Source organism: Rhipicephalus sanguineus, chromosome 6, assembly GCF_013339695.2.
Source record: "Rhipicephalus sanguineus isolate Rsan-2018 chromosome 6, BIME_Rsan_1.4, whole genome shotgun sequence".
Lineage (NCBI taxonomy): Eukaryota > Metazoa > Arthropoda > Arachnida > Ixodida > Ixodidae > Rhipicephalus > Rhipicephalus sanguineus.
In genome coordinates, this window is record NC_051181.1 from 145,153,330 (window position 1) to 145,177,699 (window position 24,370).

The 24,370-nt window shown below is 45.8% G+C and overlaps 2 protein-coding genes across 3 annotated transcripts; one reads left to right on the top strand and one right to left on the bottom strand.

Moving 5' to 3' along the window:
* Positions 1-432: 432 nt before the first annotated feature.
* Positions 433-13,693, bottom strand: LOC119396653 (transcription initiation factor TFIID subunit 12). 2 transcript variants are annotated; one of them, XM_037663943.2, is made up of 7 exons: positions 13,533-13,693; positions 12,996-13,219; positions 12,461-12,679; positions 11,656-11,733; positions 1,348-1,462; positions 1,037-1,125; positions 433-544 (listed from the first exon to the last, which is right to left on the bottom strand). In XM_037663943.2, the coding sequence occupies exons 2-7, from the start codon at positions 13,167-13,169 to the stop codon at positions 506-508; spliced, it is 714 nt and encodes a 237-aa protein (XP_037519871.1). In that variant the 5' UTR covers positions 13,170-13,219; positions 13,533-13,693; the 3' UTR covers positions 433-505. The 2 variants fall into 2 exon arrangements, with proteins under 2 accessions (XP_037519871.1, XP_049273139.1); XM_049417182.1 differs by having other exon boundaries at positions 13,558-13,601.
* A 440-nt stretch (positions 13,694-14,133) lies between these two features.
* Positions 14,134-23,664, top strand: LOC119396655 (coiled-coil domain-containing protein 174). Its single transcript, XM_037663946.2, has 11 exons — positions 14,134-14,364; positions 14,428-14,526; positions 14,627-14,733; positions 15,346-15,407; positions 15,603-15,813; positions 16,655-16,753; positions 18,229-18,374; positions 18,959-19,053; positions 19,508-19,634; positions 20,590-20,757; positions 23,374-23,664. Exons 1-11 carry the CDS (start codon positions 14,302-14,304, stop codon positions 23,661-23,663), a joined length of 1,467 nt encoding a protein of 488 aa, XP_037519874.1. The 5' UTR covers positions 14,134-14,301; the 3' UTR covers position 23,664.
* The last annotated feature ends 706 nt before the right edge of the window (positions 23,665-24,370 follow it).

Sequence of the window (24,370 nt, forward strand, 5' to 3'; positions counted from 1 at the left end):
GAAAATCAGCCGCAAACGGTTCGGCACACGAGCGTTAGCCCAATTCTGAAAAATAATTAACATGACAGCGGTGGTGGCTTCAAATGACGTTTCGGACCTGCAATCGGAGTAGAAGGCCTGAAAGATAGGATGCAGAAGACTCAGCGTCAGAAATTTCAGGCGTCCCTTTACATTGTGCCTCTAGGCAGTATACGCGAGAATGCCCTCTCCCGGTCCTCAAGTGTCCAGCTCTCAAAATTTTCCAGAGAGAACCATGTATTGGATGCAAAGGCAAACGGACGTTCGACATCTAGTTTGAGTTAAACATGCATCACATTGGCAGATAACTTGTTTATTAACAATCGCAAAATTCACCAGGACATTTCATCAGGATGTGCAAAGATGAACGTGAAAAGCAAAACACTCACATTACACCAATGCAGCCAGTACACAAAAACGCAGCAAACATACTTTTATTCACAAAACATGTTAAAAACAATAATAAATGTTACGAGAATGGGCGTAGCTAGTACTTCTTCAGAGTCTTTCTGATGAGAGCCATGCGCTGAAAAATAATGCAAGGTAAAACACCTCAGAACAGTAACGCACACCTACATTTAAGGGCAGCCTAGATGTGGGGTGCTGAATATTGTATCATATAAGATTAGCCGTTCGTGTGCTGCCCCAAAAATCAGTTGTCGTACTTTTAATTTTCACGCTTACTTGACTACAAGCAAGCTATACATAAAATTACAACTTTGTGACAGGCAGATAAAACAAACAGTAAACCACTTTTGGGATGCTCAGGCAACTGGAGCTCGAATGGCAAAGCCCTAATGCATACATTGAGAAAAAGACAAGCCGTTTTGAGTGGACCATGATATCAAATGCTCAGCCTATGCTAAACACTAACAAGTTATACTCTGCTTTTTCAAGACTCTCATTCAGCTTTCTCCAAGCGCCTATATCCACAATGGTGAAAACAACCAGTGGACAAAAAGGCTAGATCTTTGTGCCAATACATATTGAAGACGAACCAATGCATGCAATCACCTACCTGCTTGTGTGCTTCTGTGCTGCTTGCCTTTTTGTAAGGTTGAACCTCCTCTGCACCAAAACCAGGGATCCACATGTTCCAGTTTTTCTCTGCAAAAAAAAAAAGTTTTAACAAAAGTATATTAAAGTACACATGTGACCCTCTCATTACTTGCACAAAATTGTCTTTAGCCACTGGACTCTCTTCTTCCACTGCTTCACCCCAAGGGCGAGATTAATTATTGTTTTTACGCTAACAAAGTTCAACTCTGATTTTGATGGTTTAGTGAGTGTCGGCTCCTTTATGCAAAGAGTGCTTTATTTCGAACTCACCAAGGCTCAGCTGAACATCTTTGGCTTCCAGGACATTTGATTTACGGTGCTTAGCGATACGGCACGACGATGTCACCACGTTCTCGATGAATTCATCCGCAATTTGCAGGAGGAGCTGCAACAGGAACCACACAAGAAACCGCTACATCAGGAAACTTGCGCCCACAACAAGCACAGTGTTTCTTTCCATGTTACTTGCCTTTCAATGATAATTTCCTGCACAATGAAATCCCATGCATGAAACAAGATCTAGCAAGAGGCAGACCAATGTAGAGAGAGTGTGACGTGCTATGATGGTTGCTTTGCCACTCAGCCTGATGTCACAGCTATGCTTTCTACCTAGAAAAGCTACATTCCGATTGAGGCTGAACACAAAAAGAGTCCACACACTTTGGTTTTGGTAGGCATCAAATGAGTTTCAATGAATCCCAAGCCTTCCCTTTGTAGTGCTCTTCACACCAAAACGGTGGCTTCAAAACGAACTCTATCTACTAGTACTATCATAATTATTAAGGGTTTGCATACACCAAGTTTCCACTACAAATGAAACAGCCCTCACTATTTCATTTGTATCAATTCTAGGGTTAAAGAGCCCAAAGCAACACCGGACTTATGAGACATAACAAAGGCCTTTCCATTAATTTTCACTACTTAAGCTTCTTTACAGTGCACCCAAATTCAAGTGCTTGAAATTTTCGCCCCATCAAAATGTGCCTAAGAATCAAACCCACAACCTTGTGCTCAGCAAGAGAACACCACAGCAATAGAAATGTTGCAGCAGCTCAATTCACATTTGATTGAATAAAAGTTAACAATTATTCATTTTATTTACTAGCAATAACACCCATGGGTTTCTGTAAGGAAACCAAAGCATGCAGTGAATGTTCTGAACGTTGGAATGATTCTGCTGCAAGGTACTTGCGATTGCTGTACAGAACTGCCAAATGCTGAGAAAATGCACGGAGCCACAACTCCTACAATTCCCAGTCATTCAATGAAGGTGATACAGTACATTGTAGGCAGCTTGGAAAGTTGTTTTTTCGATTCAGGTAATGTAATTTAGTTGAACATTCCCACGATGTTCACATGTGTCTAAAATGATGCGCTATCTTATAGCATTTAACTTTGCCCTTTAAATGACAACAGCGCTTTATGTGAAACTGGCAGATATGGCTCTAGTGTCATTTCTTCCATTATGACACTGCACCAAATACGATCACCACTCAGTTGCTCTTGAAACAGTTATATGACTTGAGCAGAATAAGGGGAAACAAGGCTTACGGTGGTTACATGAGCAAGAACCCAACGTGCGATGACACCAGGGAAGGCATAAAAAATTGCTGTTCTATGAACTCAAGAAGGAGAATGGATCGAGGGGCCAGTTTGTTTGTTAGACACAACCGTATGAAGCCAACAGATAATGAAGCCAAGGAAAGCATAGGCTTAGTTTTAATTGAAGTGCAGTAAACTGGTAATGAGATATATTGTCACGTGATCGTGACGTCGACGAAGACAGCAGTCGGCGTTTGCAGGATGAAACTGTTTATTTGGCCGAACTTGTGGCCGGAAAATGAGAACTAGCAGTACAGCAATACACGCTGTACAATGATAGCAGCGAACAGGGCGTCGTCCGTCGATCAACTGACAAGCGGTCAAGTGCGTCGGCTTTTATACAGGCGCTATGGAACTTTCCAGCGATATCGCTGGTGGCGGTGTTATCTCTCGACAAAGCTGGAATATTCGCGTGCGGCGCGCAATCTTAACAAAACGATCTACCAAAATCGTGAAGCTTCTCGAACACTGCTTCGGGGCCAGCGTCGAGCGTTGATAACCGTCCTTGCTGGTCAAACTCGAACACATCAAAATAAAAGAAGAAGCGGGCGTGGCATTGCCCCCCTCTGAAAGAGCATCGTCCCGATGCTTGCAACAGAACATGGAAAGGAAAAACAAGTGCATACACAAATAAATTACAATAACAAAGGAAAAAAAGTAGAGTCCCTAGGTTCGCTAACGCGCAAAAAACGGCTTAAGGCGCACGACATGGACGACTTCAGGTCGTGCGCGGCGTCGCTGGGAGTTCGTAATGCCATCCGGGACGACCTCGTAGTCAAGAGCGCCGTGACGTCGAAGCACCTTGTATGGCCCGAAGTATCGCCGAAGAAGTTTTTCACTGAGCCCACGTCGGCGTATCGGCGTCCAGACCCACACACGGTCACCGGGTTGGTACTCCATGTGGCGTCGTCGAAGATTATAGTGACGGCTGTCGACCATCTGCTGGTTCTTGATGCGCAGGCGGGCGAGCTGTCGAGCTTCTTCGGCGCGTTGCAAATAGGCGGCAACGTCGAGGTCGTCTTCGTCGGTGGCGGTTGGTAGCATTGCGTCGAGCGTCGTTGCCGGGCTCCTTCCGTAGACCAGCTTGTACGGCGTCATTTGCGTCGTTTCTTGCATGGCCGTGTTGTATGCGAAGGTCACATACGGAAGGATGGCATCCCACGTCTTGTGTTCGACGTCGACATACATGGCCAGCATGTCGGCGATGGTCTTGTTTAGCCGCTCGGTGAGGCCATTGGTCTGTGGATGGTACGCTGTGGTCCGGCGGTGGCTTGTTTGGCTGTATCTCAGTATTGCCTGAGTTAGGTCAGCAGTAAACGCCGTACCTCTGTCGGTGATGAGGACCTCTGGGGCGCCATGACGCAGGAGGATGTTCTCAACGAAGAACTTCGCTACCTCGGCGGCACTGCCTCTGGGTAGGGCCCTTGTCTCGGCGTAGCGGGTGAGGTAGTCGGTAGCTACGACGATCCATTTGTTTCCGGTACTGGACGTCGGGAACGGCCCCAGTAAGTCCATCCCAATTTGCTGGAACGGCCGTCGAGGTGGCTCGATAGACTGCAGAAGTCCTGCTGGCCTAGTCGGCGGTGTCTTGCGTCGCTGACAGTCCCGGCAGGTCTTGACGTAGCGAGTTACGTCGGCGACAAGGCGCGGCCAGTAGTACTTTTCCTGTATTCTTGCGAGCGTGCGAGCAATACCCAGGTGTCCAGACGTCGGGTCGTCATGCAGAGCCTGGAGGACCTCTGGTCGCAATGTCGTGGGCACTACGAGAAGGGAATCGGCTCGAAGCGGCGAGAAGTTCTTCTTAAGGAGAACACCGTTGCGCAAGAAAAGCGACGTCAGTCCTCGCGTGAATACCTTGGGAACAACGGTGGTCCTGCCCTCGAGGTATTCCACAAGGCCCCTGAGTTCTGGGTCCGCTCGCTGTCGTTCGGCGAAGTCTTCGGCACTTATGGTTCCCAAGAAGCAGTCATCCTCCATGTCGTCCTGCGGCGGTGGGTCGACGGGGGCGCGGGACAGGCAGTCGGCGTCGGAGTGTTTTCTTCCGGACTTGTAAACGACGGTTATGTCAAATTCTTGAAGTCGTAGGCTCCACCGTGCGAGGCGACCTGAAGGGTCCTTCAAGTTAGCTAGCCAACACAAGGCGTGGTGGTCGCTCACAACTTTGAAGGGACGGCCGTAGAGGTAGGGGCGAAACTTCGATGTAGCCCAGATGATGGCCAGGCACTCCTTTTCTGTTGTGGAGTAGTTGATTTCTGCCTTTGATAGCGACCGGCTAGCGTAACTGATGACCCTTTCGAATCCGTCGGTCTTTTGCACAAGGACGGCGCCGAGTCCTACACTGCTTGCATCGGTGTGGATTTCCGTATCGGCGTATTCGTCGAAATGCGCAAGTATGGGAGGCGTCTGCAGGCGTCGTTTCAGTTCTTGAAATGCTTGAACTTGCGACGTTTCCCACCTGAATTCGACGTCGGCCTTCGTGAGTTGCGTCAGTGGCTCGGCGATCCGTGAAAATTCCTTGACGAAACGTCTGTAATAGGCGCACAAGCCGAGAAAACGGCGTACGGCCTTCTTGTCGGTGGGCTTCGGGAAGTCAGCGATGGCAGCTGTTTTCCGCGGGTCCGGGCGAACACCATCCTTGCTGATCACGTGACCCAAGAACAAGAGCTCCTCGTACGCGAAGCGGCACTTTTCAGGCTTCAAGGTGAGTCCGGAGGTCTTGATTGCTTGAAGTACAACTTCAAGGCGCCGAAGGTGTTCGTCGAAGTTTGAGGAAAACACAACGACGTCGTCCAAGTACACGAGACACGTCTGCCACTTCAAGCCGGCCAGTACTGTATCCATAACCCGTTGAAAAGTCGCAGGTGCCGAGCAAAGACCAAAGGGCATGACCTTGAACTCGAACAGGCCGTCTGGTGTTATAAAAGCAGTCTTTTCTCGGTCTCTCTCGTCGACTTCTATTTGCCAGTAACCGGTCTTGAGGTCCATCGACGAAAAGTACTTTGCGTTGTGTAATCGATCCAGGGTGTCGTCTATCCGGGGAAGGGGATACACGTCCTTCTTCGTGACTTTGTTCAGGCGACGATAATCGACGCAAAAACGTAGAGTCCCATCCTTCTTCTTCACTAGCACCACCGGGGATGCCCACGGACTCTTCGACGGCTGGATGATGTCGTCGCGTAGCATTTCGTCGACCTGTTTCTTAACAGCCTCGCGTTCTCGCGTCGAAACTCGGTACGGGCTCTGTCGGATTGGTCGGGCACCTTCTTCTGTTATGATGCGATGTTTCGCGACTGGGGTCTGTCGAATTCTTGACGACGACGAAAAGCAGTCCTTGAATTGCAGGAGCAGGGCTTGAAGCTGGTCTTGCTTGTGCTTCGGGAGGGTCGGGTTGACGTCGAAATCTGTTTGGGGATCTCGATCCTTCGAAGCAGGTTCAGTAGCATCAAAGAAGGCGAAAGCATTGCTGGCCTCCACGAATTCGTCGATGTAGGCGACCGTCGTACCAATGTTTAGGTGCCTATATTCGTGGCTGAAGTTTGTCAGCACTACCTTTCCTTTGCCATCGCGCAGCTCGGCTATGCCTCTTGCGACGCAAATCTGACGGTTCAGAAGCAGGTGCTGATCGCCCTCGACGACGCCTTCCAGGTCTGCTGATTTCTGAGTGCCGACGGAAATGATGACGCTGGAGCGAGGGGGAATGGTGACCTGGTCTTCCAGAACATTCAAGGCGTGTTTTTCTGGCGGCGTGTACGGCGGTAGTGCTTTTTCTGTGGATAGTGTTATCGATTTGGATCTCAGATCGATGACTGCACCATGAAGGCTTAAGAAGTCCATACCAAGAATGACCTCTCTCGAGCAACGCTGCAGGACTACGAAGTTCGCGGGATAAATCCGGTTGTTAATGGTTAGTCTCGCTGTGCAGATTCCCTCCGGTGTTACTAGATGACCTCCAGCTGTCCGGATTTCGGGGCCTTCCCAGGCTGTCCTAACTTTCTTCAGCTTCGCGGCGAACGGTCCACTGATGACAGAATAGTCGGCTCCGGTGTCGACGAGAGCTGTGACGTTGTGGCCGTCGATAAGGACGTCGAGGTCGCTAGTTCGTCGTCTTGCATTGCAGTTAGGTCGTGGCGTCGGGTCACGGCTACGTCGGTTTGTTCCGCTGCTTCCCCGTTGCGTTGTCAGGTCCACTTCGGTCCGCGAGGCTTCGTCGTCAGGGCTCTGTCTGGTTCGCGTCGGGTCTTCGAGGTTTCGTCGTGGCGTCGTCGTCGGCGGCGGAGGATCTTCGATGTTTCGTCGTACAGCAACCGTACCTCCATCGGTTGCTGCCCTTAGTTTTCCGGATACGGGCTAGGCGACCGGCCCCGGAAGGGGCCAGTGTACTGGCGGCGTTGGGGAGAGGCGTAGCGGCCTGGCGACGGCGATCGGGAAGGTCCTCGGGGGCTCCACTGCGCTCCTGCCAGATAGTCGGCGATGTCACGTGGTCGTTCACCCTGCTGTGGACGCGGCGCGTCGATGGCGAACCCGCGCAGTCCCATCCGTCGATACTGGCAGCGGCGGTAGGTGTGGCCAGCTTCTCCGCAGTGGTAGCAGAGTGGACGATGGTCGGGGGCGCGCCAAACGTCGGTCTTCCTCGGCGTGTATCGCTGACCGGCTGGCGGGCGGCATGACGTCGGTGGTGGCGGCGGTGGTGCCTGGCGGCGGAACTGCTGGGGCGGCGTGGCGTCTTGACGTGGGCGAGGAGGGGGGGGCGTTGCGTCGGGCTGCAGCAGCATAGCTCATTGCTTGCAGCTGCGGCGGTGCCGGTTGAGGAACACCCAGTGATTGTTGGATTTCCTCGCGTACAACGTCCGCAATCGACGTCACTTCGGGCTGTGCAAAAGGTGCGAGCTTGCGCAGCTCCTCTCGCACGATGGCTCGGATCGTTTCGCGCAAGTCGTCGGAGCCGAGGGCATGAGCTCCTGCGCTGTCTTGGAATGCGCGGCGATTGTACTGCCGAGTGCGCATCTCGAGCGTCTTCTCGATTGTTGTTGCCTCCCCGAGGAATTCTTGGATGGTCTTGGGTGGGTTTCTGATTAGTCCCGCGAACAGCTCCTGCTTGATTCCTCGCATGAGGAAGCGAACTTTCTTCTCCTCGGGCATCTCAGGGTCTGCGTGGCGGAACAGTCTCGTCATTTCTTCTGTGAAGAGTGCCACGTTTTCGTTTGGCAGCTGCACGCGGGTTTCGAGCAGAGCCTCGGCCCTCTCCTTGCGGACAACGCTGGTGAATGTTGCCAGGAACCTGCTGCGAAAAACGTCCCATGTTGTCAGGGTTCGCTCTTGGTTCTCGAACCATGTTCTAGCTGCGTCCTCCAAGGCGAAGAAGACATGCTGTAGCTTGTCTTCACTGGTCCAGGAATTGAAAAGGGCGACTCGGTCGTAGGCTTCGAGCCAGCTTTCCGGGTCTTCGAACGACGATCCGCGGAAGGTTGGCGGCTCCTTGGGCTGGCGAAAAAGGATTGGCGCAGGCTGCACGTGGTCGGTCATCGTCGCTGTGGTCGATGTTGAGATCTGCGGCTGCCTGGGTTTTTCGGGAAGGAGCCCGTGCTCTGGCTGCAGTCCCTTCTGTCTGCGGCTTGTTCGACGATCCGGGACTTCCTTGCCGTCGTCCTCGTCGCGGCTTGGGCTTGGGTCAGCGCTCCGCGGTGGCGTCCGGATCATGAAGCAGCACCTCCACCAGATGTCACGTGATCGTGACGTCGACGAAGACAGCAGTCGGCGTTTGCAGGATGAAACTGTTTATTTGGCCGAACTTGTGGCCGGAAAATGAGAACTAGCAGTACAGCAATACACGCTGTACAATGATAGCAGCGAACAGGGCGTCGTCCGTCGATCAACTGACAAGCGGTCAAGCGCGTCGGCTTTTATACAGGCGCTATGGAACTTTCCAGCGATATCGCTGGTGGCGGTGTTATCTCTCGACAAAGCTGGAATATTCGCGTGTGGCGCGCAATCTTAACAAAACGATCTACCAAAATCGTGAAGCTTCTCGAACACTGCTTCGGGGCCAGCGTCGAGCGTTGATAACCGTCCTTGCTGGTCAAACTCGAACACATCAAAATAAAAGAAGAAGCGGGCGTGGCAATATAGAAAACGAGTTGAAGTGGACGAAACACAACTTGCCCCCAATTGGGAACGAATCCACAACCTCTGTTACGCAAAGTATGCATGCAATACAGAATAAGAAAAATATAAATTACTTGCGTTACAATGCCTCCATCAAACATTTACAGCTACAGACTAAAGTATTGTGAAGACTTGCTAAAGAGACCAACAACTGATTTTTCTCGACCCATTTTTTACGGCGCGACAAAAAGCTCACCCTTCGCAATGTTTGTAGCTGCAGTAGTTAATCCCAAAAGCACATAGTTATTTTACAAGCAGTATTTTTCAATCTGAAAGGCTCTAAACACGGATGCACCTTTCCTCCAGCAACGCTGAGAATTGATAGCGATGCCGCCAGCCCTTTCCGCGATTTGTGAAAGCTATCGTTGTTCTGCTTTCGCAGGAGTTTTTGTAACTATGCCTAACCACCTTTATTTATAGCTTTCCAACTATTCTTGAAAATAACAAGCTGTTACAATGAGATGATGTGGCATTATACACCTTTCCTGTATTTGTACCACGTTGTGTGCGCATGCGTCCAAGGTTGCCTGCGCCTGTGTCCGGGTGGCTTGTCCCGGCGTCATTACTCTCTCGATGCACGAGCCAAGCCAAGTCATCGAAAACGTCACTACACATATGCGCCGCCGCGTCGAGTAGCAGCGCGCGTAACTTCCGAGACGAAGTGTAGGTAGCAAAACTATGTTGCTCCAAAATCTTAGCGACCTGGAAACTGCGTGCATGGTTGCATGAGCACGCTGAAAAGTTGCTCAAGACGCGCTGAGGAGCATGGGATCATTATGTCACGTGAAGGCAGCGCCACTTTAATGCATACCACTAACGCAGGCCTATATGTACATTTTTATGCAGTAATATAAAGAGACGAACAATATTTCAATATTAACAAAAAATATCGTCGGCCGCGTACAGCAATCAACGGTCACGTAGCCGGGTTCATCGGATCGTTCATGTTTTTGCTGCCAGAGGCGCCACAGGTCATTTTTCGCGACTTTCAATTAAGAAATAAAAATATAAATCCACCTCTCACGAAAAAAACAGGGTTGGTTTTGAGTCAATGCGACGGACAATCTTTCCATCAGTGGAGTAATCTCATTTCATGTTCTGGGCAGTTGTCGGTCCCTTTTACCATAGCCATAGGAGTCTAGGGTGATGTTGCCGAATGTACTTTTCGCACATTTGTACCAGTTTAGCATTGCACAGAACTTAAATTTCTTCAGAATATGGGCATGACTAATCCCTACGATACCCACACGTTTATGACTACCCAGCAGGCTCATAGATGTGACTTATATTGTTTGCCACTGGCTTTTTGTTTACCTGACCAACCCTAAGTGCCCTCATGGTACTAGTACAGTAAAATTCCGAGCAAGTGCCCCCCCTTCAGCAAGACAAAAGCACCGGCAAAGTGGAGAGGGGGCCCTTTTCAGGAATGGCACCTAAATTCAAGATGGTGCTGGCAAAATTTTCCCACCAGAAAAAAAAAACAGAAGTGCACATGTACTTTCTCAGAAGTCTTCACGCTCTCGATAGTGGCACGGCACATTACAACTGTTCATAGACACAAGAAACACAAAGCCAGCACGACTAGACCATGGGAAGCATGTCATGGAAGCCCCAGATCTCAAAGGCCTTACTTTTGCTGACTATGTCGTCATAGGCACTATCTAGGAATACAAATCTCGAAGGCCACGCTTTTGCTCGTGGGACTATGAAAATCGTCATAGGTGTCTTGCACTAAGCTTGGTGTGTGATCACTACGTAGGGAAAAAAAAAATCAAATTTTGATGACAAATTTCAGGTAGAGGCGCTTAGTGATCAGGCTGCTAAGCAGGACTGGATGGGATTCAAGTAGGCCAGTGTTGCATAGACATGGTGCGTGATCGGCGTGAGGTACTTTCCCGGAAAGATGTGGAAATTTGAAATTGGCAGTAAAATTGGAGGGGGCGCTTACTCGGAATTTTACGGTATTACATACAGGGCCAGAGGATGTACAGACAGGTCCACTGTTAAAGGGAAGACTTGCACAAAGTGCATGTCTAGATTTCACTCCCTTGGAAAAGCATCGTGGCTCAGATTTCCCTACGACTACTGGTGGTTGACAGTTCCGACTCCTTTTGACAGACTAGTGCCGCGCACGAAGCAAAGTTACCACGTCCACTGAAATACAAAAAAGACGTGTACCATCAAGGCAGAATTTTAAGATAGAACAGAAAAGGGCACCACTATTAAAAAAAGGGCGTCCTCTGTTCTAAATTCTTCCTTGATGGTACGTGTTCTTTTTTGTATTTCAGTAAGCATGTACCAACTAGCCCAACAACTAGTTTTACCATGCCCACTAGCATTCAGGGAGCTATCAATATGAAACGTGCTCATTTGAGTGTTCCCACTAACAGTGGACCGTACTGTACAGTTAGGTTTAAAAAAAACAAGGAAAACTGATCACAGGGTATAAGTACTACAGTAAAATAATCTCTGTCCTTGTTTTGTCCCGCTATATTATGTAGAAAAATAAAAATACAGTGTCAAGGTATCAAGATTCTATTTATACAATAGAAAATATTAGGAAGAGTAGTATAACAAATACATTTACATGTAAATACTACCAATGTGCATGTGCATGACATAGCCTATTCGAGACAGCTGTGCAACAATTTCCAATATTTTGCAAAGTCAGTTTCAGTGGCAATATGTGCATACTTACTCTATAAGTAACCACATATTGCCCACACGTTGCACCTACTTACCCTGTTAAGCAGCGCAGTGAAGGTAAAATGTGCAGCATCAGTTTCAGCTCAGTTTGTCCTACTTCTTACTTACTTCTTCAACATCATCGTCCAGCTGCTCGTTCGGATCCACTTCTTTGACCAAGTCTTGAAGCCGCTGCTTGTTCAGAACCTAAATTATTAATAAACCACAATTACAGGAAATAATGTGGCATTTTGCTGTGCACAGACCAGACAGGGCCTGTGCACAGCACTTGAAATATGTTTTATATGTGGCATGCATCTAATTGCAGGGAGCAGGTCATGTTCCAGCATATTGCAAATGAGGCTCGTGCGCATCGGTCTTTCATAGCATCGAGTTACTTGCATGCCGTGGTAACAAGGATGTCAGGGAGATCAAAGAAGCGCTTTTAATCATAGCAGCAAAAGACCCCACATATCAGTACGCCTTCATTACATTTAACTCAGGCAGAAACCATCACACATAAGCAGAAGCATAGAAAACAGCCGCAAACATAAGTGAAATACTGTCTTCCGGCAATGATCAAACTGAACAAAGTGTAGTAGAAAACTTCACAAGCAAAACGAGAACCAATGTTTTCTACTACTTTCTACACTTGCTGAATCGGGAAAAATATCCAAGCAGTGAGCGACCTTTCAGGATAGGCCACAGTACAGTGAAACCGTAGCAACGAGAGGCTAACCTGGCACTGATGTGGTCGACATAGAACGTTTTAATGAGTCTAAGCCTGTCAATACAGTCCTGACAATGTCTACAATCAGTCCTGACGTTTATCTACAATGCCTAACATCACACGTACGCAGTTTAAGCAGATTCACGAAGCAACTTAGCATTCCAGTAAACAAAACTGCAGCATGAGGGCCACAGGCAAACTAACCTGAACACCATCACCCATGTTCACGTGCCTCTCAGGGAGGCTTGTGGGCACAACAGTCTTGACTAAGGTCGTAGTCATGGACGGGGCACATGCCGCAGCTGCGCTGACATTAGAAGCAGCTACCATGTTTGATGAGGACGTTATGGGAGTCACTGTGGGTGTCACTGCGGGCACTGTGATTGTGCCCGACAGAGCTGGTGTTGGCTGGACAACAGTGTGCTGAAGGAAACAAGAAATAAAAAGCGCTAGATTTATTATTTCGCTACTTCGCCCTTTTCAAACTCGCCACAGTATCAAATTCGGCGTTTCCAAAGCTCAACAGTCATTCCGAACTATTGAGCTTGGGCTAACAGCCAAGTATTCAGGCAACTAGGTCAGTACTTAGAGGCACCTAAAGCTTCTCACCTATTTTTATCCAAATGATAATTTACTTGATAAACATAGCAGTGCTACTAGTTATCAAACGTTTTTCTAAACACCCCGCTCCCTCAGCAAATGGAAAGCGCAGGCTTGAGGAGGGCGATTCAATACTTACAGCTACCACAGGAGGTATCGTCACTTGTATCGGCAAAGTGACCGTCGAAGTCGCACACAGCTGGTGGTTCTCAACCGTGCCTTGACAGAGCGGCACGGTGGTGCCTTGGCAGAGCGGTACTGTGGTCGTGTAAATGCTCGTCGTGGCGACCACGCTCGTAGGAATAGTGGCCATCTCTGCTGCTGCCAAACTGCGCACTACTGTCTTATACCTATGGCGTCATTCTGGAAGAACAAAATGCAACGATTTTGAACACGTAACATTCACACATGACAAGGTGCCCGTCCTACATACGCGCCATTTCTTCAGAATACAACTAGGTCTACTTTGAACTAATTGCAGTTTAAGATTTCGCATATTATGCGTCCGAAACGTCCGCTAAAATGGAAGATCTCCCCGCAAAATATGTCGGTTATTCATTCGCTAGAGCACAGTAAAAATCCGCACTCAGAGATCACAGTTGGTGCTCGCGCTCTCAGTTGGTGACCCGCGAATGCACGGAGGCTTGCGAGTGAATTCGTAAAGCGTTCTCCTTACCTCTATTCTCAGAAAAGTCGCTCACGGCATATCGCTTCACTTGTTAACAAATTACAGCACAACTGCAGCGCGGGTTAGCAACAGGCAATCAAGGCAAAAACACACAAAAACACAAACACAACCGCCGAAAGTACTCTCGAACCCAGCGCCCAACTTCAAGTTGCTCCCAGAAAGTGTCGCATCTTTCTTTAGCAATAGTGTCGCGAGAATCGCTTTAATATTCTGCGCGGCATTGATCATGACCGCCATTCTGCAGCAGTTGCATAATTTTTGCTTTGATTTACCTGTGGTGCGATCTTGTACGCGTTACAAAATAAACACGGAGGCGTGGCATGACAACCAGCCGCACGTGACCGCACGCGATTGGTCAATGCAGAGCCGTGACGTCTGTCGCGGTTCAAATGGGCCATTCGCGTGCGGCATGTGCGGTCACGTGCGGCTGGATGTAATGCCACGCCTCCGTGGTTATTTTGTAACGCGTACAAGATCGCACCACTGATTTACCTTGACCACAGCTTATGAAACTCTTTAGGCCTCCGAGATATCAAAACCGGCACCTGCGCCGCGTTGCCGCGTTGACAATACCGGCATATACACCTGTGCCAAGCCTAGCCAAGCCATTATGTCATGTTTACATCTTGAGGCGAAGTTCATACAGTCGGTAGTTTCTGATCATCTGGATACGGGAAGATTGTGTGAAATGTGACAGCGTCGAGAATCGTATGAAGTCATAGCAGAGCATTTCAGCGTACTGACACATTTTCTTGAGATGGAAGGATCTAACAAGAAAGGAACGTTTGGGAAGGTTTCCCTAGGAGCAAGTGTGTCCTCGGTAAGCAATTTCTCTGACTGCTCCAAGACGATGTGCCGCTAACAGTTTATTTAAAAATTGCAGCTTATTGACCTAAAGGCGGAACTACTCAGGAAAAGGGAAGCTCTAAAGGTGCAAAAGCTAAAACAGTTTCAACCTGAAGACGGTTATGTCAAACAGAAGGTGAGTACCAAATAGAATTTGTGTGCGTATCGAGCAACGTGTAGGGAACGCAAACAATTACGTTCACTGCTGGAGTGCTCAAAAAGGCTTATTTATTTAGCTTATTCTTGGGAGCGACTCCGGTGCTGCTACTAAAAAGGAGCCGCCGAAAAAGACGCCCGAGGCTCAGGACATTCCCGATGAGGACGCCGATCTGAAGAGATCAAGGTAATGCCTGTTCACTTTGAAGGCGAACATCGATTATGTAACCGCACATTTGATAATTCATAGGCTGCTTTACGGCGACAGCCATTGAACATCCTGTTGTGCAATGAAACGTAAGCTGATTTGATTGAAAGATATTACATAGTAAATAGTGAGTATTTAATCTAGTGTTTTGATGTGCAGCCTCATCATTTAGTGTGGTAAATTAAAGTTAAAAACAGGTTATGTCATTACTCCTTTAAGGCAGATCGTTGATAATATCAATTAATACTGTGTTGCAACGTAGACGTAAAAAAAAAATATTTGTTTTCCTTTATTATGTTTTCTGTCTTTACAGTAGGCTGCATTACTGCACTTTATATGTGTGAAGAAAAAAAAACGCCTTGCAAAAACACCGAAAGCAACGATATGAAAAACATGAAGTTTGCACTTTATGCAACAGTCTACAGTTGCACTGGTGAAGGCTTGATGCATTGAGCATGTATTGTGACGCATGTTCTGTATCATTGCTTTTATTGGTCAGGTTTTCTTTTCTGGCATATTTATAGAATAAAAAATAGAACACTGCCCATCCCACATCTTGTACATTATCTTGTTTGCCACTTCAATTTTCAGGGCTGCCCTACAACGAAAAGCCAAACTTTATGAGAAGCTCAGCTCTGGCAAAGTGATTCCAGGTATGTCTTCTCTTCAAATCAGAACTGTGTTTTTGATATCACGTGTTTCAGGAAGATGGATAAATTATTCTGTCAAAGCTCTACTTATCTAACATGTTTGCAGGCTCAGTCTTTCTCCCAAATTCACCACTATTGTCAGGGATTGGAGGAAGGGTGTTAATTCATCTTTTATGTTTGGTTCCGTTGTACCACCAGGAGATGAAGAGGCAAGCCTGTATGTTGTGAACTTCCAGAGGAAGGCAATGGACGCAGCGGTTGAAGAGAGGGAGCGGCGAGAGACGCCCACTGTGCCTACCAAGGAAGAAGCTGGGGTGTATAGTAAAGACGATTCAGATGCAGATGATAATGTGCCAAGTGCAGACCACGAGGCCCTGGACAAGAGCCTTGCGGGTACAGAAGAAGAATGGTAAGTGCCAGTGCTCGCTCTTTACGAAGACACCTAAATAAGCTTGATATATACTAAGTATGTGCAGCACAAAAGAAACGAAGACAAGAGAAGACACATAAATGACATGGACTGGCGCTGTGTCTTCATTTCTTTACACTGCACATAGTATATATCAAGACCAACTAGCCCACCAACAGATTCTTCTAAAACAAACTAAATAAGCTCTCTGCCTTTAACCAACTTCTAATAATATAATTAGTTACTGAACTTGAATATGCCTTCTCTGAGCCGAGATTAGTTCAAGTCCATTATGTGGTTTCTCTTCATTTTGTCACATCGACACTTTGTAGAAGGCAACATGTGCATTACAGCTGCCTCCTGGCTGTTTTTATTCTCTTGTTCTAGTTTTTGCATATAGGCTTTTGTAAAATTTATACCACATAACATTCCTATTAGGTTCTTTTCCTCCAAGTTGTGTATAAACTATTAGGAGACTGTGACTAAGCGAGTTTGCTTTATGGGAAGCATTAGTGGTGGAATGAATGCAAGTTAGCAAGGCTGAACAAGCTCATTTAAAGAAGAAAGGTTGTGTGGTAGGTCTACAAGTGATTAGTATGTGCTGGCTTGCTTGAAAATTTTTGCGCAGATGATATTGTACCAGATATTAGGTTTCAATTGCAGTACAAAAAGACTGCCATCAAAATTTAGCATGGCAACGGAGCTTTGCGTCTGCCATTTTGTAGTTGAACGATACTTCGCTATTATGTCAGCATTTATAACGATGAGGTTAAATGGAAATGAAAGTTAAACTGTTAGTTCTGCATTGCACTAAACTTATACGCATCATATTGCCATTTAGGGTGGACTACACCGATGCTCTCGGAAGATCCCGGAGGTGCATGCGGAAAGACCTGCCTGCTCTCATCGATAATGACAAGGAACTTACTGGAAAATCCGGGTAAGATTACTGCTACATGTAGTGCACACTGATGGCTGGCTAGGATTTACAAATGCAGTGTGCTTTGCATTGTGAATGCCACTGCTCATACCTTACAGTGAAGAAATATATTTGTTTGCTAATCGGTCCCATGTTTGAGCTAGGTTATGTTACTGCACAATACTGAAACACTAGTGTGAAATAGGCAGTAATGAGTTCTCTTTTTTTTTGTCTTTCTTGTTCATGTTTGTCGCAATATTTTGTGCAAACCTATCATAGCTAGAAGTCTGCAACGCAAATGTTGATAAAACAAATAAATGGCAAATCTGTGGAAAACCAAGAAATTGGGTTGTGATAGTTTTCAGCTGACTTCCAAGCCATGAATGAAAGCTTAGCGATATCTCAAGCTTGCATTCCTCTGCATTTAGTACGGCTCTATGCTACGAGATGCTGGAACCTGGAGAATAATAAAGCTGAAATAGTTGAGGGACTCCACTCTAAAGTGCTGCATAATGTAGATGATGAGATGCAACAGAAAGATGGTGCTGTACTACTTAGGACTAAAAGAACAAGGTGCAGTTAGGTACGTCATAGTATGTGTAGAATGTAGCAGTAATGATGGAATTACTACTGGCAAGAGATTATCTAGATAGAGTGACAACAACAGGAAATCTGTAAGCTGAGTACGGAATGCAGTTTGCACAGGACGTGCATAAGTAAGGATTTCTGTGAGAGGCCTTTGTGCTGCAGTGACCTTACGATAAAGTGTTGATGAATCTAACGAGGTAAGGCAATTAATGTGGCTAGGAAATGAGGCACTCATTCATCCATGTTTTACAGTGTTATGAATTGCGACTTCAATCATCAGTTATGACTGATTGCTATCAAGGCATACAAGGTTATATAGTTAACTGTAGCCACAGTTCAGGTTTTGCATAAAAAATTTCTAGCCTTCAGTTTAATGTCAGGCCAGTTGTTCGTAATTTCTAAATACAAAAATAGAGCATAGATTGGGCTCTTGTAAGGGATGCATTACGTTACAAAAGTAGGTGAAGTATTTGCTACAAGTAAATAGCGCTGAGTTTTCATAAAGTTTGAGGCCTTCTGGTGCTAGAATCGATAGAAATCAACAGCAGTAATACAGAGCAACACTTTTCATCTCTTGTTAAATATGGTAGTACGCCTTTTGAAATACAGAACTTCTGTCGTTGTACATAAACATTATGACTGAAAGGACTATATAGTACTACATCAGTTCAAATTAGGAACATTTGATTTGTATTGAAGGTCATAGATGTTCATGCACCTATAAATATAATGCTTGCATTTTATTGTGCTCTGCCACAGGTAGATGGTCTTGTTTTATACTTTAAAAATGTCTATTTAATATAATTCTGCACTCAATAGACAGTTTTGTGTCTTGCTCGTACGTACGTTTTTGCCATGTCAGACAAAGGAAACCAATAGTCTCCGATTATACTTTTGTATCTTTTCAGTGTTGTCGAAGCAGACATTCCTGAACGCACTGCGCAGTTCCTGGCATATGAACGCACGCGCGAGCAACTAAGACAGCAGTGGCAGGATCAAGAAGCCGAGAATGCCTACAAAGAGTCATTGCACTACGGCGACGTGCGCTTCCAAGGTTTGTGTCCAAAGCATTGATCAGGACGTCTTGAGGGGCTAGTTGGTTCATACTATGCAGGAAAATTTGCGCTAAACTAGAAAAGGACAACACAAAGAAGGAACACTTAAACAGATCGAGTGCGCTCGATCTGTTTAAGTGTTCCTTCTTTGTGTTGTCCTTTTCTAGTTTAGCGCAAATTTTCCTGCATAGTCCAAAGCATTGCAATCTTAAATTTAAAAGTTATCTTGTATCAGAGAATTTATGCTGTGTAAAGCCGTTATGCTGCCCTGATATATGTCAGACACCGAGCAGATGCTGTGGTTTTTGAAAGGACCTGTGAACGTCAAGTCTGCGTCTGTGCTTGGTTGATAAAAAGACTAGTTCGTATTCAGTGACTCAGTGGTTAGTAGAAAGTTACCGACTTGCTTGATGATCATGGTGACTAAAAAAAGCTTGATTGTCTGAATAAAATTTATTTGTGGGATTTTTAATGAAAGAGAAACCAATAAAAAAGTGGAGATGGGAACACAAATGTTTTTCCTTATCTATTCTTTTTGCACGATTACTGGATGTTTTCATGTATTTGTCTTTCTTTTATTCAGAGGCCAGAGAGCATGGTGTTGGTTTTTATGACCTCTCTGGGGACTCTGCGGAGCGCCAGAAACAATTGGACATGCTGAACAAGCTCAGAGATCAAGTGAGTCTTTTCTGCAACACTTTCTTTTTACTCCCCTATAAAGGCTATTCTTTAATTTTTCAACCTTGCTTGTTCTTTAGTTTTAATAAAAAAAAAAACATTTCTCAATGCAGCAGCTATGGAGTTAACAGAAAACAAAGCTTCTAAGTGAAGCTTTCTTTTTAGTTCAAAGGCTGGTGAGTTCTAAGCAAACTTGCTAGCATTTGTATATGTGATACAAGATAAAGCTACATTATTTATTTTTGTGATGTGTAAGGTTTAGTCGTTTGATAAACTTGATAGCATACATAATTTCATTGTACAAAAAACAGTCTGGGACATTATACACCTTATATTGTTGCTGTGTAACAAGATTGCAGTGAAGTTATGTGCCATCATCTCCTTTTGAAGCCACCCTCATTGTCTAGAAGTTTCTATTTTTCTCACTGCTAGAGGTATTGGTGTTATTTTTCAGACAGAGAAACAGAAAGAGATCTCGAGAAGGATGAAAGAGAAGAGGAAGGCCATGCTCGAAGCACGCCTGGCTAGGATTCGTCAGAAAAAGAACATACCAGACGACAAGCCAGAGGAACAAGATAAAGGTATGTATTGCTTTACGTGCACAGCCTAATTTAAATAACAAAGGCACAGAAGCGTTGCTTTGCCCGAAAGTAATTGTATAGGTGCCCCCTAATATGTATGTCACAAAGTGAATTTTCAGTGCCTGTCTGGCTCGATGTGTTGTGTGTGTAAGGTTACATATTTGGCGTTGGAAAATTTACCTTTTTCCAGATCATGTGTTCCCAAGACTCCTGGAACGCTAGATTTTACAACTAGGCTTAACGAGATCATGTATTTGAGCATTTGTACAGATGCTCTGTCATATATGTGGTGTTTTGTAAGCTCAGCTAGCTAGATGTAATGCAACAGCTCAAAGTGGGAATCAGTCTAAATGAAAATGCCTAGCTTCAATACAGAACTATTATTCTTGTTTCTGTATCGTACAGTAAAGTACTAAGGACAAAAGGGAAGTACTTTGACTGTTCAGATGCCACTGGGAAGAGGATGTTGGAAATGCTTACTAAGAATCGTATCACTCCTTTTTATATACTCAACAATTCTTACCTCTTGACATTCGCTGATACTTGGCAAGCATTACTGAGTGAGTGGTTCCGAGGCATCGCTTCGCATAATCACTGCTGTTGCAGCACCTATCATAATGACACGCCCTACATGTGTCTGCAGTGGAAGTGCTTCAGCATGCTGCACACATTTGCATGCCCCATCTCTATACTGATGCTCTACAGATAAGCTCAGTGATGCAGCAAGAGTCAAATGAAGTCAAAAGTTTGAGCGACATAGAAATGTGCCTCCTTGCAAACTTCATAGAAGGATTCTTCTCGACCACTTTCTTGCAACTTGCTTACAGTACTGAAGTGGGTCAGAGCAACCATTATTACCTACTATTCTTTTTCCTAGTTCACTGCCAGTTTAGGAGTGCCACAAGCAGCCCTGTTTTTCTCACTCTGGTCTATCTGAATTACCTACCCAACACAGATTCATCAGAAGATGAAACTGAACAAGTGGACACCAACAGCAATGTGCCAGACCGGCCGAAAATTATTGGCGATTCTGACACTTTGGAAGTCCCTGAAATGAGGCCATGGGACGAAGGAAAGAACCTGGCAGAGATGGTCAACGATCCACACTTCCGAAAGAAGAAATGTGAGTTTATACTAGGCTATACGAACTTCAAACAAGGGCCAACTGCAAAAGTAGGACACTTTATCTCAAGTGGTTATGAATTAGTAGTATATACCACTGAAGAAATTTGGCAATAATAAGCGGTTAATAATTGTGTAATTTTTGTCCTAATCAAACAAAGCGGACGCCCGTTGATTAAGGAATGTGACACAGATTTCAGAAGATTGCCTTTTGTGGATACCCCAGTGACTCTCAGTGTTTCTTGTTCTGATAATTTCAAAGTGAGTGGTAAAAGTGATGTTTTTTTAGTTGCTGTATAAAAAAAGAAATGTCTCTTCTTGCTAGCTTTTCAATATGCAGCCATTGATATCTGAAAAGGAAGAGCTTGCATGGAGAGGGAGAGAAAATAGCAAGGACAAGAGGCCAACGAGACAAGTGTGTGGTCTGCCACCTTACAATGGGTGAAAGGATAAGGGAAAAGATAGAAGGCGAACACTGCAGGCACACAGTAGGTTGTGTAACAGGAGTACAGTCGGCCACTGAAGCTGGTACTTTTAAAAAAGTTGTAGTGGGCGATGAATAGCTTTTAGCACCAGTGATGGATGTGGCCAGGTCCCAGGTACTTTTGTTGCATATAAGGTTTAGATTTCAGTTACCGTATTTACTCGAATCTAACGCGCACCTTTTTTCCGGAAAAACGAGTCCAAAAATCGCATGCGCGTTAGAATCGAGTACCGAAAAAAAAAAAAGAAACTCGGTTATCGTATTGCCATCGACATTTCAAAATGGCCGCCTCCTACGCGCCTTGGCTACCTTGGCCTTGGCCGTTTCTGCCATTTGTTCAGTTCGTACGTGTGCTGAGGAGATTGTCATCCCGTTCTGCGTTCGCATCGACGGCATGGAAGTGCCGACTCCAAATACTCGACGAGTGTACCACAATGCCGCATTTAAAAGAATAGTTATTACATGTGCAGAGAGACGGACGGAAATCTGGCCGCATCGCGGTCGTTCGGATATAGTTCGGAGTTCCCGAAACGTGCGTGCGAGACTGGCGCGAACAGCAGATGATTTTTTACAACAAAGCTTCACGAAAAGGTTTCAGTGGACCAAAGCAGGGCCGGTTTCCCGAAATCGAAGAGTGTTGACAGCGACAAGGAGTTGTCCGACAGCGACGAGGACTGATCCATTACGCGACTCGTATCGCCGCCGTAGTGGTGACAGTTTTAGCGGCAAGGCCCGCTTTTTGACTGTGTTTTACTTTTTTGAAACTTCAGTTCTTTAAAACCCAAATACTTGTTCTTCTGAATGTGCGAAGTTTGACTCCTACGGGCTTTTTTTGTTCTCTTCTCTCAGGAAAAATGGGTGCGCGTTACAATCGATGTATTACTTTTTTTTTTTTTTTGGTCGCGGAAAACGGGTGCGCGTTACAATCGAGGGCGCGGTAGAATCGAGTAAATACGGTAGCTTAGTGTCATTTTAAATAGGTGCCCTTCACATCACACTGAGGGCAAATACACAACACGTGCTTGATAGTTTCTTGAAATGTAATGTTTGGCATTGGTCACTCTAAGTGCAGTAACAATAAGTATTCATAAATGCCATACGCAGTTATAGGCATAAAGGCTGCTTTGTATATACGCTGTATAGGACTAGATCTTCAAGGATAAAAAAACATTTGTTCCAGCTGACATCTCATTTAATTAAGGACTTGATATTGGTATGTATGATTGGTGGAAGAAGGATTTTGATACCATGAATTCTCACTTCCTTGTCCTCTTCGTAATGTACATTTGTACACATGAATGTGTAAGACAGACATGTGCTGTTCTATTGTAAACTTCCGTGCGATTTTTCATATTTAAATTACATGTAAATGCAGCTGTACCTTCACCTCACGTAACACATAAGTTTTCTGTAAATTGCTGTAAACTTATTGACATAACCACAGGGTGTGGATTTTGTCAAAATAGCTCATTCTGAAGCTTTCGAACCACTAAAAACAAACGAGACAGAGAAATTGACATGCATACAAACCACACGAAAACGCCAATTTTCAGCTGAGGTTCACAGTTTACTGCAACCTCACTTTGTGTGCACATTAATAACCTGTGGTTTACTGCTATATCACACTATACTTGTGGAATAATACGCAACAATGAAACTTGGAAAATATAAAGCACTGTATATGCATTTACTCGAGACAGGCATGTCATGTTACTACGAGTCTGGCCACTAAAGATGTTGCAGACTCTTAACTGAATGTATAAGCCAAAATTATGCTAATGCTACGCAAACTGCAGATTGTGGAAGTGGAAGTATACAAAGGTGGCAGTACCCGATTTCAACTCAGGTTTTCACAGGACCACGATATTGTTGCAGTACACCGTAAATGGGAAACTAATTAGATGCACTATAATAGCAAACAGCTTGTTTTGTACATCACTGTTGGGAAAAACATTGATGTCTTCTTCTACGAAAAATGTTTTGTTCGCGAGACAGTTTGTTAGAGCGCACATCATCTTTGTTGTCCGCATAGAGCAGGTGGCAGTAAGCTTGTAAAGGCACCAAATATCGGCTAGTATTTCTGTTGATAAGCTTGGATACTTCTGGTTTAAGGCACGCATCGTTCATTTTCAGTGTCGCAAGAGGACTGGGTGGATCTTCAGAGGCAAGAAAGGCCGACGGAGTTTGCACCTCCGTCTGCATACCGCTCGACTCCTGGTCCCAAAAAGGCAAAGTACTCCAACTTCACTAGAGGGCAGACACAGTTTGGAGCCAATGTGGACACCAGTGGTTTTCAAGAAACCGACCAAGCCCCACAACAAAGGCACCTGCAGAGTTCTGCCTTTGAAGACATGATCGCGCAGAGGCTAGCCGAAGCACGCAGGGCAAGTGAGCAGCAGTCACCGTGGGGTGGCCCCTTCTGAGGAAATTCATTCTCGAGGCTTACAGTGAACGCCGTGGACTCGACCTATCCACTTCTGCAAGCTCGTTGTCACAGTTTGACAACGTATTGTTGCCGAGCTCCTAGTTCACAAGTTGGGAGCTAAAGTGAGAGATGACTGGTTTCTGATGTCGTGTGTTGTCCAACAAATGAGTGAGCATGCTGCCATCTCTCCATTAGAAAATACTTCACTTTTGCAGGTTCTTATAGGACTGAGCACTCCCAAGAAGCTCACAAGCCTGCATTCATTCATGTGCACAGATCAAAATTATCACTTCTGCAATGCCAACTGTTCTACAGGCTGCCACAAGAAGAAACATTGTTTGCCTTCCAAGTCAATGGATGTGTAATGAGAAAACATGAATATAAAGTATTAAAGGTAAACATTCGGCAGAAGTCTGCCTGGTTGGGTGAAAGACTAAAGGCAAAAGGGGAAACTCCAACCAGAAGGTTTATTTTAAAAAACCCGACGTTTCGAAGCCTGACCGGCTTCTTCTTCAGGGGTGAGATGGCCCGAGGTGCACGGCGCTTATATGCGCTTTCTTGCCGACAGTTGCCGCAAGCCATGACAATAGAGGGGGGGCAAGGTTCCCGTGGTGCGGTTGATGTTTTCCGCTGTATTCTGTATATGCCACGACTCGAGGAGAAGCCGCCGGCGCCAACAGCTTTCCTGTTCCAGGATCACCGCAT